Source organism: Podarcis raffonei, chromosome 11, assembly GCF_027172205.1.
Source record: "Podarcis raffonei isolate rPodRaf1 chromosome 11, rPodRaf1.pri, whole genome shotgun sequence".
Classification (NCBI taxonomy): Eukaryota; Metazoa; Chordata; class Lepidosauria; order Squamata; family Lacertidae; genus Podarcis; species Podarcis raffonei.
In genome coordinates this window covers 15,107,253-15,125,929 of record NC_070612.1, presented here as the reverse complement: position 1 = coordinate 15,125,929, position 18,677 = coordinate 15,107,253, and the positions used below count along the sequence as shown (strand labels likewise).

At 42.6% G+C, this 18,677-nt stretch overlaps 1 protein-coding gene across 15 annotated transcripts in view; it reads right to left on the bottom strand.

The window, feature by feature from the left end:
• NEDD4L (NEDD4 like E3 ubiquitin protein ligase) overlaps positions 1-18,677 on the bottom strand; it is a 249,610-nt gene that overhangs the window by 52,751 nt on the left and 178,182 nt on the right. For 12 of the 15 annotated variants that reach the window (XM_053408611.1, XM_053408612.1, XM_053408614.1 and 9 more), the window contains 6 exons: positions 13,162-13,223; positions 12,886-12,985; positions 10,070-10,236; positions 4,359-4,497; positions 2,627-2,803; positions 311-385 (listed from right to left, as the gene is read on the bottom strand). In XM_053408611.1, coding sequence (XP_053264586.1) covers positions 311-385; positions 2,627-2,803; positions 4,359-4,497; positions 10,070-10,236; positions 12,886-12,985; positions 13,162-13,223 — 720 coding nt within the window. The remainder of the gene's footprint in view (positions 1-310; positions 386-2,626; positions 2,804-4,358; positions 4,498-10,069; positions 10,237-12,885; positions 12,986-13,161; positions 13,224-18,677) is intronic. The other 3 variants (XM_053408609.1, XM_053408600.1, XM_053408603.1) reach the window with 1 other exon arrangement.

Genomic DNA, 18,677 nt, shown 5'->3' with positions numbered 1-18,677 from the left:
ATCCATGCTAAATCCCAGGATGCCTGAAATCTGGTTCAGATCATCTGGTCAAGAAGTATCTTGACCAAGACCATGCAGTTTCATCCCATCTTCTCCAACCTGCACTGAGAACACTCCCTTCTCCAGGATCTAGGCTTCCTACCCTTCTTAAGAGGGTTTACGAAAGTTTGTAGCAGTCAATATATAACTGGGGCCACAGCTGAAATGATTTCCACAAGAGAAGGTGCCACAGACCCACGCAGATCAAAAATACAAAACTGCATTAGAAAAAAGAGAGGTAGAAAAAAGCCATTAAGAAAATCCTGCTTACCAGTGATAAATGGGATTGTTCAGCAACTGCATCAGTCACACTGCAAGATCTTAACCTTGCAGAAGGATCTCTCTGCTGAAGGAAAAAGGACACACTGAATTATTAAATGTACACTGGCATTTTCCCCTCGACTCAAAATCAATTAGATTCACTTTTTGATATTGTATTCTCCTTTTTTCCACCCTCTGCAGTTCGATCACCAGAAATGAAATCCCCCTTCTGCCGACCAACTTCAAGAAAGCTGACTTTTCTGAATATCAAGTATAGTTGAAAAATATTCCATCAACATTAATATAGCGTTGGGAGAGACTAATGGAAGGCTGGAAGGTAACTAGAGCATTTGTTGGGACATCTGTTCTGGATGCTCTTCAACAAAAATGCGGTGAGTGAAGAAGATGAGGGGAAATATGGAAAAACTTGGGTGACTCTTCTAAAGAGAAAGCTTTATTTATCTTCATTTGCCTCTATCAGAAAGTAAAATGGAGTAATATCCATGTACCTTTCAGGGCGGTGTGAAGATTACCAATGGACACGAAGTACTTTGAACACCCTCAAGTCTTGCAAGGCTCCCACTGTAACTAACGTCTAGGCATCTGGTCTGGTATTTAGACCTCTGGTGTGCCTTGGAGAGCTGTGGCTAAATCCTAGAAACCTGAGCAGGGGTGGTGAACCTCAGGGCCAGGGGGGCAAATGCAACCTCTCGATCTGGCCCTTGTGACTTTCAACCAGCCCTGTTCTGTGTCCTCCTTGAGTGCCTTTCCCTGGCTAGAATCTGCACTTGCATTGTGATAACACCTCTTGCATCTCTGGATGGAAAGGTGCAGGAGTAGAAATATCTGGTTTTTGCCACGGCTGGAATGCCACCCAATGTAGAGAGCTAGAAGTCTAAGCTCTGTATTGCCCTTTCTGCCTTTTTGCTTTCAGTCCCCACCTTCCACCGGCATGTAGCCCTGGAAGGCTGCCCAGAAGAAAATGCAACCCTTGGGCCGATAAAGGTTCGCCACCCTTGGCTCAATGCTTGTGTAACTGTACAGTTACATCTCCATACCAACACTCCTGTGGTAGACATCTGTCAGTACATTTTGGAGAAGGTTTCTTACATGCGAATGTTATAATGGATGAGGTTATTTCAGCCGGGTTGTCTGTTGCTCAAAAATCATTAAGCCACTTTTACAGGATTGTTAGGTTCATGTGAGAACCAGATCACATGATCAGCAGGAACAGAAAAATGCATGATAGGCTTATCACATATCTAGGTGCCCCCATTTGATGGGACACAGAATTGACTTGATTAGGAGAACAGCTTGTAAATGATTCACACCTTGCAACAGCCACAGTGATCATGCAAGAAATGTATTATGCAAACCCAACAGTATTTCACCTACGTGCAATATCAGAAACGGTTATATTCATATAGAGAAAGTGCTTTCAGCTAACTGCTTCTGATATTGTAACAGCCCCTTAACAGAAACATGTACAGAAATGGTCATTTCAACAGGACTTAATCACGCACCGGTATTAAAGTAATCCAAGTTTTTCTTTGTATCTGAACTCAATAAGCATATCTGGTGAATATTTCAAAGTTATTCATAAATGAAACCTTCCTATATTTAGCTTTCTTATCTCCTGAACAATGAAAGGCAAGCTGATAAGATGTCCCATTAAACTGTGATATGCAATATTTGAAATTGCTTCCTTTAAATAAATAGATAACCTAACAGTACCCTTATCCTCAGTCACTGATACTGTCGCCCTGCCAATATTCATCGTTGACCATTAAATGCAAATGCTGAGTTATGGGAACTGATGCTAAACTCCTAACATGTTGGGACATTGCTCCCAATCAAAAATTATCAACTTATATCCACTGAATACTTGACCCAACAAAGTCCAGGCTATACCTGTAGTAATTTATCAGAAAAAAACATAGTGAAAGTTACACATAAATAAAAGACAACTGCAATAGTCCAATTCTAAATATGTCTTCTCAGAAGTCCATTAGATCCAGCAGGATTTGCTTCCATATTCAGTTTGCATGCTAAGGATTGCAGCTGAACATTTACTGATTCAATGGGACTTGCACCCCAGTAAATATTCAGAGTACTGCAACCCTGCTGTATTGTAAAGTGGTCCGATTTTAATTAAAGAAGAGCGCACACATTTGCGTGCTCTTGTGTAGAAGAAAGTAAGGTCTTTGGAAAACTGATTATCTTAATCTCCGAGTGCAAAACATTTCTAGCATTTGCAAGAATTTCAGCAGTCAGAATGGATGGCAGCATACATAAAGATAGCAGCGTACACATTGAGGTTACTTACAATCATAGAAGAGAGTTGTTCCCCATTTGAATCTGGAGTGATCTGAAGTCTTCTGTTCAGTTCATCGGACAGCTCCTGAGGACTGGTCCGAGAGATGGGCGACGAAGGCGGGGGTGGCAAGGACAGGCTTAAGGAATCGCTGCTTGCATTAACCTCTTCTGAAATGGTTTCCCAGGGCTGACGGAGAGGACAGAATCCACAGTGAATATGCAAAACGGCAACCTTCCCTGCCATACGTCCCAAGGCAACCATTCCACATAACGTGAACACCGTCTTAGCTGGGCTGCTTATCGAATGAACTTAAGAGAACCAATATGTACTTTAAAAGTCTCCCGAAAACGTGATTAGCATTTGATAATCAGCTTTGCTCTTAACATACTGTACTATGGATATGAGAGGGAGCTGGGGAGGGTGAAACTGGCAGGTAGCGGAAGTGCAATCGCGAAATTTCAGAAGCACTGGGTTTTCTCAAGGGAAAGGAAGTGTAGTTATAGAAGACATGCAAGTTCCTCCACATCTCCGTAAGCAGGAATTCAGACAGTGTGGTGGGGGTGGGGTCCTTGCTTGTGTTTTATTGACTGACCTGAGAATAATTGCAGCATCATTTTTATTTTATTTTTAAGGCGCAGAGGTGGTGTTTCCCACGCAATACATTATTTAGTGACTGTAAAACATGCTGTGAGTCCACCCACTAGGCTCCCTTGCTGTTTATGTTATTTACCCATTGGAACAATTGCCAGCTTTTCCTGATTTGAGGCCAAACCCTCAAGGTTACATTGTGAGCCCCCACCTCAAAGGAATTCAAGTTATCAAAATCAAACTATCGAGGCACAAAGCAGATTACACACAAGGACCCAAGTTTACATCAAGTCAAGAAAGAAGACTCCAATAGCCAGAAATCAGCAGCCTGGAAGCTGAATTTTGCAAAAGTGATGCCATTAAAAAAATGTTTTTAAAATTGCAAGCATTATTTGATCTAATAAAAACAATGTTTAATTAAACTTCCCTTCCACTCAGCAAAAGTGGCGATAGTTTTCTCAGTTGTGCCTTCCCCCACTCACTCTTTCCATATTCTAGATTAAACTATTGGCTAAATGAATATTTGACAGTTGGTGGGTGTTGGTGGAAGACGTGGGACATTAAGGTGCCTTCTGGACCAAATTAAGACAATAAAACCACAATCTCCCATTGTGAATCCTCTGGATATTTACCAAGAAGCAAATCCCAATAAGTTCAATAGGGCTTACACCACCACAGTAAATGGTGCCTACCAGCTTTTCTCACCCTCGGGTCCCCAGATGTTGTTGGACTACAACTCCCATCATCCCTAGCTAGCCAGACCAAGGTTGAGAAAGACTGGCCTATACTAGGCATAGGCAAACTCGGCCCTCCAGATGTTTTGGGACTACAACTCCCATGATCCCTAGCTAACAGCACCAGCGGTCAGGGATGATGGGAATTGTAGTCCCAAAGCATCTGGCCTATCCGAACATCCAAGTCTTATTCAGCTGTTCTATTGCTCAGTTGCATTTACTAACTAAGGAAGGTCACTGGGAAACAATAATATACTAACAAAGGACAACACAAGGCTTCACACAATAGGCTGAAGGAACTTATGTTTTCCCCTCATAAATCTCCCACACTGTACCTTTCTAATCTTGCCTTTAACACACATTCTGTAAAATCACGTAGAGCATCAAACTGAAAAGCCAGTTTTAAGTCCTGCATGTACCTCAGGTGCCTCTCCACCCTCCAAGGGTGGTACCTCTGGGTCCAAATCCTCGCTAATGTGCCTCCTGGATCGAAACCTCCGGTGAGCCGCCTCTTGGTTTATTTGCCTGATGTTGTTGTCGGATTCGGATGCCACATCCCTGAAATGTTAGGTTGACAAAAGAGTAATGAGTTAGGTCGGAGGAGGAGGCAAGTATGAGCACTGTAAGTGGCAGCACACCTAAATTAGCACCAAATTTAAAAGCAACATTTCAGGACCTATAAAGTCCACTCTGTGCATCTCCTATCACAGCTAGTGATGAATCCCTAGGTCTCTTGCAAGCCAGATTAAAGTGAGATCATTCTGTACTCCAAAGCAAAGAAAGCCCGCAGCCAGTCTCAAGCAGTCAACTTCATTAAGGGCAAATTTCAGTTCTTGCCATAGGAACAGAGTCCAGCCTGAAGCATGTACGGTATTTAAAGCACAGTACATTACTGGGTAGGGATGCGGGTGGTGCTGTGGGTTAAACCACAGAGCCTAGGACTTGCCGATCAGAAGGTCGGCGGTTCGAATACCCGCGACGGGGTGAGCTCCCGTTGCTCGGTCCCTGCTCCTGCCAACCTAGCAGTTCGAAAGCACATCAAAGTGCAAGTAGATAAATAGGTACCGCTCCGGTGGGAAGGTAAACAGCGTTTCCGTGCGCTGCTCTGGTTCGCCAGAAGCGGTTTAGTCATGCTGGCCACATGACCTGGAAGCTGTACGCCGGCTCCCTTAGCCAATAAAGCGAGATGAGCGCCGCAACTCCAGAGTTGGCCACAACTGGACCTAATGGTCAGGGGTCCCTTTACCTTTACTTTATGTTAAAAGTATTGATCTTTGAGAGAGGAGACTCCACTACCAAGCATACTCTGTAGAACAGCTTTACCACTTCATATCAAGAAGCATAAAATTCCAACACTCTTGTTCATATTCAGAAAACAAAACTCTTTTGAGTTTCATAAATCAACTTTCCCATCTTATCGAAAAACGGAGCTGGTGTTTCAACAATCTGATTAACAAAATAAGTCATCAAAATAAGGATTACTTGCAGCGTCAAAAGACAATGCAACAAGGGAGGTTGGAGCTAGAGAGTACATGACCGAAATTACGGCTATAAATCCAAAGGAAAAACAAACATCCAACTTGCAATATTTATGTCGCAGTGGAAAGAAAACGTAGCTGCTTGTCAAAAAAGCGAAATGCAACTGGATGTTAAACTAATGCCTGGTGTCAGTACAGCTGATACCCCCCCATTTGAAGTTAAGCTTTTCATATTTTTAGAAGGGTAATTCTAAGAAACGCTCAAAAAAATTCTCAGCGGTGAACATGAAAAGCACTCCCATCACCAAGGTAAGAAGAGAACATAAATTACATGTGTATATAATTCAGTGAAACACTGGGGGTGGGGAGAACTAACTGTGACATCGCTTAAGCTTAATGAGACCATTTTGTTTTCCACATCTGGTAAAAAATACTCCGACCAGGGGGTGCCAACCTTTTAAGGGCTGTAGGGACATTTGGATATTTGAGCAAGTGTTTGCCCTGCCATCTCCTTTAGTCCCTTCTCTTCCCCCCTGCCCTGGAGCAAGCACACTTTCCCAAGGGATGTGCATAAAACCCAGATCCAGTAAAATTACATAAATTCCAAGGCTTAGCTTAAGCTGAAAGAGCAAGTGGGAAAGAGCATCACTCTTTCAACTTCCTGCTTCAGCTCTACATAATTAACAAGGGTGAAAAGGGTATAAACCAGGAGTCAGCAAACTTTTTCAAACCTTGTGGGTTTCTAACCTTGTGGGGGGCCGGACTGTATGGGGGGGGGGTGAACGAATTCCTATGCCCCACAAATAACCCAAAGATGCATTTTAAATAAAAGCACACATTCTACTCATGTAAAAACACACTGATTCCCAGACTGCCCGTGGGCCAGATTTAGAAGGTGATTGGGCCGGATCCAGCCCCCAGGCCTTAGTTTGCCTACCCATGGTATAAACCAGCCTCACTACTGCAAGACCAAGGGGGGTAGTAATTTGGGGAGGGGCTCAGAAGCTTCATGAGCACCACAGGAAGACCTCAAGGGCTCCACTGAGCTCACGGCCACAAACAGATAACTGCAAAGATTTGAATAAGAACGGATATATTTTTTTTTAATGAGAATGGAAGGAGTAAGAAATAAGCAGAATACAGGGAGAAACAAATACAAAGTTCCATCTAGCTAACTTAAGCTGAACAAGTTTCTCATTTGCATGCCGGAACTGCATTTGTTTGCAAGATGTTAGGTCAAATATCAAATTATTACGAGATTGGTCTATTTTCATCTTGGTGACAAGGAGTACAGACAATTGACTCCTTGATGGAACCAAATCAATGGGAAGGTGACATGGGAAAGGGCAATTATGGAGACGAGTGTTTATTGCTGTTGGTCAGGTAGGAGAGGTGAGACTCACAGTTATTTCCTTCTGACCAGGGCTAAATAGATTTTAGCATCTAAAACTTCATTATGGTGGATGAATGGGAAACATGGGAAATACATGCTGGACTAGTCGTGGGGAAATGAGAGTGCTTGGTTCAGTTGGAGAGATTTTTTTAAAATACTGGCACAGAATATCGTCCCAGTGATATCGTTCCCCTTTATCCAATAAATCAAACAATATTGATACACATACACACGAAATGCCTACAAGCAAATTATGACAGAGCTACTCTGCTCTCTAAATGGATGGTAAACTTGCGAAAATCAGCATCAACTGCTGAGTCTCTAATCAAAAATGTCTTTGTGCAATGGAAGAAACTCCCACACAGGGGAAATATCAGATAATGAGATGTGATAAATCCTGCTGTATAAACATAACTACAGGAGAAAAACGTCCCTATGTCCTGAAGGGACCATCTCTTCATTCTTCAATTTCACAGCGCTGAAAAACTTTGGAAGACTAATCAGCAGAGTGAAGTATTGAACAAGCTAGGCAGGCCGTACTGCATGGAATTAAATTGAAATGCTGAGAGGGGACCTCAAGATACAGCAGGCTTTAAGCTAAAGATGTGTGTCTTACATGTCAGTCCCACACATGTCTACTCCGAAGTAAGTCCCATGAAGTTCAGTGTACACAGGACTGCAGCCTAAAGAGATTCAGCAATGTTCATGATAGGCTCTGGTTCAAAATAATGAAACAAACCTGTAGTCTAGAAGGCTTGCGCAATAGGGCTTCCCCCTATCCCTCAAAATTAGCTTGGGGGTGGTGTCTGAGGACCCCAAAAATGGTTACAGGGAGAGAACAGAGGGGACTGCAATGTTCACCCCAGCTTGGCGCTGAATTCCACCCAGTAAATGTAAAGGTCTCAGATTTAAGTCTATTTATATTGTAGATACGCTATGTGGCAGTTGCATTGATTTCCAATAGGACTCATTTCTAAATAGTGTTTTAAATCACACAGTGTTAGACCAGTAGAGTCAACAGGATTAACAATCCAATTCTATGTATCCTTACTCAGAAGTAAAACCCACTGGTGGAAAACTGGATTTAATCTTTAAACGTGTTTGGGACTGCAGCGAGTGCATCAGATTAAGCCTTAATAATTGTGTGAAAACTGAGCAGTGAATTAGGTTCATGAAGGTGAAGCGGGAATAATGGAAGAGGCAATCACCAGTACAAATAAATCTGGTGTGAAAAGGCATCAGCAAAATAACATTCATAATAGTAGGGCAAACAATACATTAACTTAGACTTTTACTGTAATATTATTTTTAAAAAATCAAGCATAAGCCAATATAGTTGGATTCTTTTTCTCTGTAAACTAACCCTAAGACATATACTAATGGCAAATCTAAGCACTCTGGTCCAAAAAAACCACACTTAAAAATTTTAAAAAATCTGAAAGAGTCACTTTGTTATTCTGTTGCAACAGAACTATCAAGGAGATCTACACTAAATGCATCAGGAGGTTTTGTAAACAACTGCCCCTTTTATCAGATATACAACAAATACTTTAATTTTGTCACAACAAAGGCAGATTTTGGATGATCACATCTTGGACTGATGAACTGAGATATGAACTAGCCTTTGGCCCATGCATGCAGCACTTTGTAGAGTGAGCAATCAAACCAGTAAGTCTCTAAGTAACCATAGTTTCCTGTTTCATCTGCACCGAGAAACTATGGTTACCAGTTTTAAAACAAGCTAGGGTCAGGTTTCATTTTTCTTTCAAAAAGAGAGGAGAATTATCTGCATCTACGGGCAAAAGATTTGTTCATATATTAACTTATTAAACTTCCAACCCGGGTCACTGTAAAATAATGACTATTTCTAATGACCTGGAATTTTAAATTGTCTATGCAAGCAGCGACTATGAAATTATGAACTTCTGTTTCTAGACAACCGCAAAACATTTTACAAACCATCAATTATGAGGCTACCTCCTAGAGCAGTCTGCATTACTTCACTGAAAATGCAGCACTGTTTGATGAATCTATCTATCAGTCTCACAAGTGCAGGCTCCCTGATGAACGAATGGTGGAATAAACGCAGATGAAACAGCTAACAGAAATGTGTGGCTTTTAAATTGCTAGCTTCACCTTCCTTTACATTATCGTGAACAACAAATATTACTTTAGGGGTCTCATATTTCACCCCTCAACTATCAAACATCAGCTCTACAGGTGAGAACAAGCACAAACTTTTTAAGCTTTAGTCCAGTGCCCTGATCATGACAAGAAAGCTAAAGACCTCTGCTGCTGTTTGTGCACCAAATCTGAATACAGAGATTCCATTTAGTTATTACAGCTTTTAGTTCTGGAAGACCTGCTCCTTGCCTTGCAGGTCTTCTCCCACCTGACCTGGGAGGGCGGGGCCCAGACTGACTCCAGCTACAAAAGCTGAGGCTGCTGAACATACTCTAGGGCTAAGTTGTTGCTGAGGCTTATTTATTGTGGGGGAGATGGTTGGTGTTTGTTTTGTCATAAACGTGTATTTTGTTCACGTTGTAAGCAGCCTTGAGCATGATTTGAACTGTGGAGAAGCAGCACATAAATAAAATTATGTATGTCTGTATTATGGTTAATAGCTGTTGATGGGCTTTTCCACCATTAATTTTTCCTACTACTTTAGAAAGCCATTTGGGGTGCTGACCATCAGAAGAAGAAGAGTTTGGATTTGATATCCCGCCTTTCACTCCCCTTCAGGAGTCTCAAAGCGGCTAACATTCTCCTTTCCCTTCCTCCCCCACAACAAACACTCTGTGAGGTGAGTGGGGCTGAGAGACTTCAAAGAAGTGTGACTGGCCCAAGGTCACCCAGCAGCTGCATGTGGAGGAGCGGAGACGCGAACCCGGTTTCCCAGATTACGAGACTACCGCTCTTAACCACTACACCACACTGGCTCTCAAGAATAAGATGATGAAGAAGAGTTTGGATTTGATATCCCGCTTTATCACTACCCGAAGGAGTCTCAAAGCGGCTTACATTCTCCTTTCCCTTCCTCCCCCACAACAAACACTCTGTGAGGTGAGTGAGGCTGAGAGACTTCAAAGAAGTGTGACTAGCCTAAGGTCACCCAGCAGCTACATGTGGAGGAGTGGGGAATCGAACCCGGTTCACCAGATTACGAGTCCACCGCTCTTAACCACTACACCACATCAGCACATCTTGCGGTGCTCAGTATCATAAGTTAATTATACGCTGCATGAAGGCATGCACTTACATTAAACTTGGCCGGTGCCATTGCGTTGTCCTGTTGTTATGGTTGACGTAGTAGGTACGCCCAAGGTTGTCCACTTTTTCTTCCCATCCAGGAGGTAAGGGAGGTGGTGGTAACTCCTCTTGGCGTTGAGATGGAGAATCATTGGAGTCCACCACTTCCCAGCCATGCTTTTGGGGGGGGGAGGAAAATGCAAATTAATTTGAAAAAAACCAATTCAAGTGTATGCAACTTTCTAGCAAGACAGAAGAGAAGCCACAGGGCTTTCAGTAGTCAAAATTTCACATAATATAGTAGCAGCGAAACATGCTGCATGGTAGCAATGACAAAGCAAGCATTTGTTTATGGTAAGTTGTTCTCCCAATGCACTCAACAAGGACTCACTCCATCCCTCCAAATACCGTATTTTTCGCTCTATAAGACGCACTTTTTCCCTCCTAAAAAGTAAGGGGAAATGTGTGTGCGTCTTATGGAGCAAATGCAGGCTGCGCGGCTATCCCAGAAGCCGGAACAGCGAGAGGGATCGCTGCGCAGTGCTCCCTCTTGCTGTTCTAGCTTCTGGCTTAGTCCCTCAGTCCCTTTCCCCACCTCCCGGAAAAGCCCCCAAGAGCCATGCTCCCTTTAAAGAGCTGCGTGGAGTGTGTGTGTGGCGCTTGGGGGCTTTTCCCTGAGGAGGGAGAAGGGCAGCCCATCAGTGACGGGCTGCCCTTCTCCCTCCTTGGGGAAAAGCCCGCAAGCGCCACACACACGCTCCACGCGGCTCGTGAAAGTGAGCGCTGAGCAGAGCCTGGGATGCATACAGGCTCTGCTCAGCGCTCCCTTTAAAGATTTTCCCCCCTTGCATTCCCCCTCTAAAAACTAGGTGTGTCTTACGGTCAGGTGCATCTTATGGAGCGAAAAATACGGTATCATGTTTCCATGAAAGCTAGACTGAGGAGCATCACCTCCAAATAAAGATCTAAAGAATGGGGGAGAATGTGTTGAAGGCGGCACTCCAGGAGCAGATGGCGTAGGGCTTTAAAAGGAATCACCTGTACAGTGGTACCTTGGTTGTCGAACGGCTTGGCTCTCGAACAAATCGGCTACCGAACGCCGGAAGCCCGGAAGGAAGTGTTCCGGTTTGCGAACGTTTTTTGGAAACCGAACTTCCGACGCAACTTCCGATTGAGTGCAAGAAGTTCCTGCAGCCAATCGGAAGCCGCAACTTGCTTTTTGAATGGTTCCAGGAGTCAAACTGACTCCCGGAACGGATTAAGTTTGACAACCAAGGTACCACTGCACTTTGAGCTGGACACAGAAGCATATAGACAGTTATAGTGCAGATGGGGAAGAAAGGTGGCATTTTTATACAGGGGCCATTTCTCAAGAAAAGAGGCAGGCTGCAACATCCTGAACTAGCCCCTATCTCCTAACCACCTTCAAAAGTCAGCCTTACAGAAAAAGCACATCTCACTAGTGAAATATAAATGATGGAAAAAGCATGGTTGAGGCTGATCCCCCCGAGCGCGATTTAGCAAAAACACAAAGCACGTCTTTCCTTGATAAACTTAATGTCGAACTTTGGAGAGTAAGAGAGTTATTTTAGTTTGCCCAATATTGCTGGAATTTTGCTGCAAAGAACAGCTTTGTTCTGCAACATGACATAGCAAAATGGGAAGGAATTCTATGCTTGCTTCGTAACCCAGAATTGGCATTTATTCAATTAGGACGGAAAACAATGCTTCGTCCTTGAGGTCATCACTAGGAATAAAGGCTGAAATGGCTCGTATCTGATTCACTCATATCATGAAAAGATACAATTTCAATAGAAAGCTGTTCCAGCTCTCATGGCTGATTCATAAAACACTTTGGATGTGTTAACAGTGTGGGCTCTTTGGCTTGTGACAAATGACAAACTTACAAGTAACATCCACCCTAATGCATTACCACCCACTCAAGCCACAGGTCACCAGCGCTGCAGCAACGTTTGAAGAAAGCAGTTGCATTGTAAGCTGCGATTGAAGTAGCATAATTGAGTAGTCAGATGAAAGCTTTTTCTGCAGATTTCGTTCTCCCTGCCGTAGGAATCCACGTCATATTCTGCTGAAAGGATCCCATGATGCTTGATGCTTCACTCCTGAAACTCTCCTGCCCACACCTGCGGAATCGCTCTGTTTATGCATTTCAGCGTTTATATTGAAAATTTATATGCTGCACCACCAACAACAAATCGTGTAAAAATGTAAGCACGTAATGATAAGATAGAACCAATAGTAAAAAGAAGAAGAATGGAAATCGCAGCAAAGATTTAGCAGAGCATCATGTATTAGCTCTTAGACACAAAATCTAGATATGAGGAAATTCTGTTCATCTTCTTCAAGGGACAAAGTGCTTGATAGAATATGGTGCCTCCCTTCTTTCTTGCAGAACTTGCAGATTATAACGATTTTCCATTACTGAAATTGAGCTTGGCCATCAAAGTTCATTTTTGTTAATAGCTGCAGAATCTGGCTGCTGTGCTGTAGACGGGAGCCTGAGTTGAATACCAAAACAAACTTGGCTCAACTATCTGAATCTGGAGTAGCTGAAGTCCTCACTATTGTACTGAAACTTTGACCTAAGCCCAGTGTTAATGTTTTTACACAATTGTAAGCTTTCGGTGTTTTATGGATCTGAAAGTCGCTGCGAAACCTTTTGTGTGGAAAGTGACGATTAAATGAAAGAAATAATAACAAGAATACCTTTTAGCAATATGATCAGTAAAGCAGAATGTCTATCAGATATGCAACAGTTACAGAGAAATAAAGAAATTTGGAAACCTCGTATTTAAAGCAGTTTACCTCAGAATCCTCCCTCTGATCACCATCCTCTTCTTGCCCTCCGTTTTTTGGCATATATGCCATCTTCAGCCTCAGAAATCCCTTTACTCGAGATTTGTGACTAGAGAGGAAATAGTAAAAAAGGAGGGACAAATAATGTCCTGTTGAACTTGAAAAGCACTTAGTTTTAGCTATCTATCAATCTGTACATAAACTGTAAATTACACAGTACACATATTATGTCTTTACTATTCTTCTGTTATATTATTCATCTATAATATATGTCCATATTCTCACCTTCTTGGCCTGAGGAGGAAATCTTTAAAAGTATACGGCCTTTCCATGGTTGGGTCTTCAGTCTATTGGGACAAAAATCAAATCATTAATGCTCACGAACGCATGAGTGCATGCTCTAGTAAAATGTAAACAGGAGACCTACAGAAATTACATTATTCCAAAGAACTCTGCCGCTCTTGCAACCATTGTGTATTGTCAGCTGAGCATTTCCACCAGGTGTCGCTCTCAACACCGCTAAATAGCTCAGCCCAACAATCAATGCTGTGGAAGCAGAAGTAGTTACAGATGCACAAAGTTGTTTACTACTAATCTCAATGAAGCAATGGTCCAAGTCACACGCAGAGGCCTGTTTTCCAATCACCAACTTTGAGAAGGCACATTTGCAAAGTGCCAAGAAGCACGATAACTGCGACAACTGAAGGCGCTGAGAACGACACACACCATTTTTTTTGGTTTAGCAGTCAGAGCTAGCTCCTAAGTCTAAGATAGCCCACGTGGCTTGTTCTAGGAGACATTCCACAAACCAAAAAGATGAAGTTTCCATGGGTATTTACTGTCAACACTTTCCCCCTCCTAACCCTACCATAAGCTTATGTTCCAAAAGAAGCGGTCACATCATTTTCTCCAATCGTCAACAGTCCTGGGATTAAAATGACAGACTTGAATTCCTAGATGTCTCCATCTATCAGAATCAAGGTAACGTGGAGCCATAACCAAATTTGCTAAGGATAGTCTGCAGACGTATCTTATTTATCTGGGATGACAACTATAGATTTGATAAAGGAGTCATATCGATCAGAATCAAGATAATCTGGAGCCATAACCAAATTTGTCAAGGAAATTTTGCAGACATTTCTTACTCATCTGGGGTGCCAGTTATAGATTTGATAAAACAGTCGTATTAAATATATACAGAGAAGGACCAAGCTGAGTATTTGATAGCTTGGGTTTTTGCATTAAAAACTGCCCTCTTGGAATGTCGTTGAAAATATAAGGACTTTTTAAAGGGTTGCATTAATGGAAGCAGTTCCCCTCCTCAGAAATATCAAGTTCTTGTACAAGCATTAAATGGTCAATTTCTGAAGGGGAAAGAATACATATTAGTGCTAAGCATGCACTGCAACAGGGGTCAGAATTTCATTGTAGAGTTGCTAACAAAAGGAGATTCTATGTGTTGGTGCTATTCAAAGTGTTGTGCTGACCTTTAAAGCCCTAAACAGGCTCGGTCCAGTATACCTGAAGGAGCGTCTCCATCCCCATCGTTCTGCCCCGACACTGAGGTCCAGTGCCGAGGGCCTTCTGGCAGTTCCCTCACTGCAAGAAGCCAAGTTACAGGGAACCAGGCAGAGGGTAGTGGCACCCACCCTGTGAAACGCCCTCCCACCAGATGTCAAAGAGAACAACTACCAGACTTTTAGAAGACATCTGAAGGCAGCCCTGTTTAGCGAAGCTTTTAATGTTTAATAGATGATTGTATTCTAATATTTTGTTGGAAGCTGCCCAGAGTGGCTGGGGAAACCCAGCTAGATGGGCGGGGTATAAATAATAAATTATTACTACTACTACTACTACTACTGTATTATGCACATTCAGCTGAAGGTGTTAAAAACCCTACTTGTGCACAGGGCTCCCAAGTGCTTTAGCATTGGAACTCAAAGATGCAGTCCTTAAAACTGATGTGACCCTGCACGTTCCTTCAGTATCTCACCGTAGAAAACACATTCAAATACAAATCAATAGATACTTAGGATATTTAGGGGAGAGATGTGATGATGGTCTACAAGACTATTCCCCAGAAGAGGATGCTGGTGGAACATCTCATTTTCAATACTTGGGGGAAGTTAAGACCCTGGAGTGTTGCTGCCAGCCAGTGTAGGAAGATGGGGAAGTGGAATGATTCAGTGTAAAATATGAGGATAGTAATACTGATCTTACAGTGTTTTCATAAAGGTTATACATGAAAGATAATGCATGCAAAGCACCTTGTGAAGTCTGGGAAAGCATTTTGTTGTCATTATTGATAATCATAGCTTAATACAGGGCTTGCTGAGCCAAAAAGAAAATTCTAATTTGGCTTATTTAAAGAACAAAACAGCAACTGACGTATATCAATACATGATAATGTATCAATACACGATAAGGGCAAATTCACACCTATATGACTGCCAGCTTTTGGACTACATACAAAAATCTAGAACAGTGAATCTATTTAATAAAGGGAAATAATGTTTGGCAGACCATCAAGAGTCATAAGAAAGCCGGGGGGGGGGGTGTTGTTGAAGGGTGAGCTAGGTATAAAGAGAAATATGTTTCCTGTAAAATGTATTCCCTTTTTTTCCTAAGCCAACGTCTCTCACAAGGTTGTTGCAAGAATAAATGAGATAAGTGTTATAATGCACTTTGTACATTTAACAGAAATGATTAATTATAGTAATAAAATGGTGTGTGCTGATTGAGGATATTGGAAAGGTTCCAACTACGCTGTAAATTTTTAATGCAGATACTTAACCCAAGAATGAAACTGCTCAGACATTTCTTTAAAACCTGCATTATGAGAGCAAATGGACTAGAACAGCTGCACTGAAGATGTATTAAAATCCCAGACGAAAATGAACTTGCTGCATTCAGGACTCCAGGCACAGCAGCAGAAACTGTGAAAATACAGTCTGGGATTGTTCTTCATTTCCACTCACTGCTAGATGGGGGAACCCTTTAAAGACCTGGACTCTGGCCTGATCTGACACTGCGGTTGTCTGCTAGAGATTTTTCTATCAAAGCACTGAGCAGCTGATTCCAGCCCAAAGGAGAATAATACGATAGAACCATTACAGAATAAGATGGTTTGTCTAGGAAGAAAAATGTCACCCAAAGTTGCACGCTCGTGTATTATGTGCAGAGATCAGAACACAATATTTCTTCTGCCACACAGACCCTAGCTAGTACTGGCCTGAACACGCCTGCCAAAATATACTGTATTTTTTGCTCTATAAGACTCACTTTCTCCCTCCTAAAAAGTAAGGGGAAATGTGTGTGCATCTTATGGAGCGAATGCAGGCTGCGCCGCTATCCCAGAAGCCAGAACAGCAAGAGGGATTGCTGCTTTCACTGCACAGCGATCCCTCTTGCTGTTCTGGTTTCTGAGATTCAGATTATTATTTTTCTTGTTTTCCTCCTCCAAAAATTAGGTGTGTCTTGTGGTCTGGTGCATCTTATAGAGTGAAAAATACGGTATATATCCACTCTGAGAATGGCCATTTGCCTACACGGAAACCTTTGAGGGAATTTCTGCAAATGGATCTAAGCAAGCACATTTTACATGACTAACAAAGCCTTGTAGACTGGAACCCAACAGAGAAATACTCGCTGTTGGAAAACAATGGGAATGAGATTTTTCCTTTCCCAGTGAACCGTCGGAGGCTACCAACCTCTTAGGGCACGCTAACTCAAAGGTAAACAGTAGCATCCCAAGAAAAGCAGCTGAGAAAACTCAAAACAGCAAGCTCCCTTCTTGCACAACAGCTGCCTGGCAGCCCCAAGGAGTGAAAAGCCTCCATCTATCCTGCTATTTATTAATCCTAATCAACATTCAGTTCATGCCAGCAGCCAGGCATATGCAGCCAGACACGCAGAGCTACATCAATTTCTATGATCTTGCAGAAAGGAAGATGTCTTTACAAGCCCGCAGTGGTCGTGTCCACACAAAATGCTAACCATGGTCTAGCGCAAGGGTAGATAAATCTTTCTGCTTTGCCCCTGAGGGCTGTAAGGAACAGTGGGTGGGGTGATCAGGGGTTACATGCCAGGGGGTGTAGCCAAAATTCTCTCTCTCAAACACACCCACCCCTCCTCCAACAGAGCTGTGAGAAGAATTCAATTTCGCTTTTATTGAATTAAGTGTTACTGAGTATTATGTTCAAACCGAGGATCCTAGCTTAAAACAGATTCCAATGAGATGAATAAACCAGATTCACAACCCATGGTTTAAAGCTGACATTTTACTCACCCATGTCTGTGGTACAGGAAACAGATTAGTATAGACAAAGTAAGCAGAATTAAATTCCTGGCTGTGGTATTAGTAATATGCATTACCACAGTACTATTACATGTTTGGCTTTCTTCCTTTTAATAGAATAATGTTATCTCAAAGAGTCTCGTTTGCCTAAAATCCTTAAGCTGCAACCTCTGATGTGTGGTACATTTTCCACAAGCTTCTCCACTGCTGTATTTTTCTGGACAAAATTTCATTTCTTTATTTTTAAAAGAAATGCCTTGTTTGCTAACAGTAACGTAATGGATAGATACAATGCAAGCAAAATTGGGAAACTTGCATTGCAAATCAGTCAAATCTAAAATCAAAGGCCCTGTGAATGCCATGTATTTATGAACACAGCTCTTCAAATCTGCTAAAGTTATCTTGTTAACAGTTTTCAGTGCCTCCGTTTTCTTTCTCTCAACAAGGTTATTACAACAGTTGAGTTGTCAAATCTAAAAATACTTACAAATATTCTACTGAAAGCAATTTCCAGCGAAAACTTGGCATTTGTATGAATACTATGTTTATTAGGGGCTATCGCTCTTGCTTGCTGCCCACCCACCCACTACCCTCTGCCAACCCCCCCTTTACAACTCACAAAAACCTCCCCTTACAGCTTTGCCCCCAAACCCTCTCTCCAATTTCTGTACAGCTTGCCCCCCAAAACTATCGCCATCCCCTTACAAGCTCATCCGACAACCACCCGCCCGCCACCGCCCATCCCTGTGCTTGCTCTGTTGCTGCCGCAGAAGTGAGTTCCTCTCCTCCAAGTGTAGTAAGTTTGCATTTTAACATACAGGCCTTCTTCTCTTAGCAGCAGGGGGCAAACGAAGGGGAGAAAGACTTTCTCACTTTCATTCCCTTCCCCTGCAGCCATTTGTGGCAGCGGGGTTGTGGGAAGGGCTACCCAGGCTGGCCACTTGCCCACTCACTTGACCTACTCGCTCCGAGATTCTTGACCAGGGGTCAGCAAACTTTTTCACCAGGGGGCCGCTCCACTGTCCCTCAGACCTTGGGGGGGGCGGACTATATTTTGGGAAAAAATAATGAATACCTATGCCTCACAAATAACCCAGAGATGCATTTTAAATAAAAGGAGACATTCTACTCATGTAAAAACACACTGATTCCTGGACCATCCGTGGGCCGGATTTAGAAGGCGATTGGGCCGGATCCGGCCCCTGGGCCTTAGTTTGCCTACCCATGTTCTTGAGCTACGTTCGCCATTTTAACTTGTCTGCCCACTCGGTCGTCAGTGTGGTGACAGACAAGCGCCAAGAACACAATATGAAGAGAAATGACATAAAAGTCTGCTTTTATGATCCCCATCGCATCACATGTTTCAGTTAAGGTACTCTGGGCAAGTGGTGAAAAACAACAACACATATTTAACAGCATGTAAAATTGACAACACATGCTTTTTTCAGTGTTGCTTAGCTGAGTCAAAATAACATGCTAACTCAAAACTGGGGGGGGGGGGGGA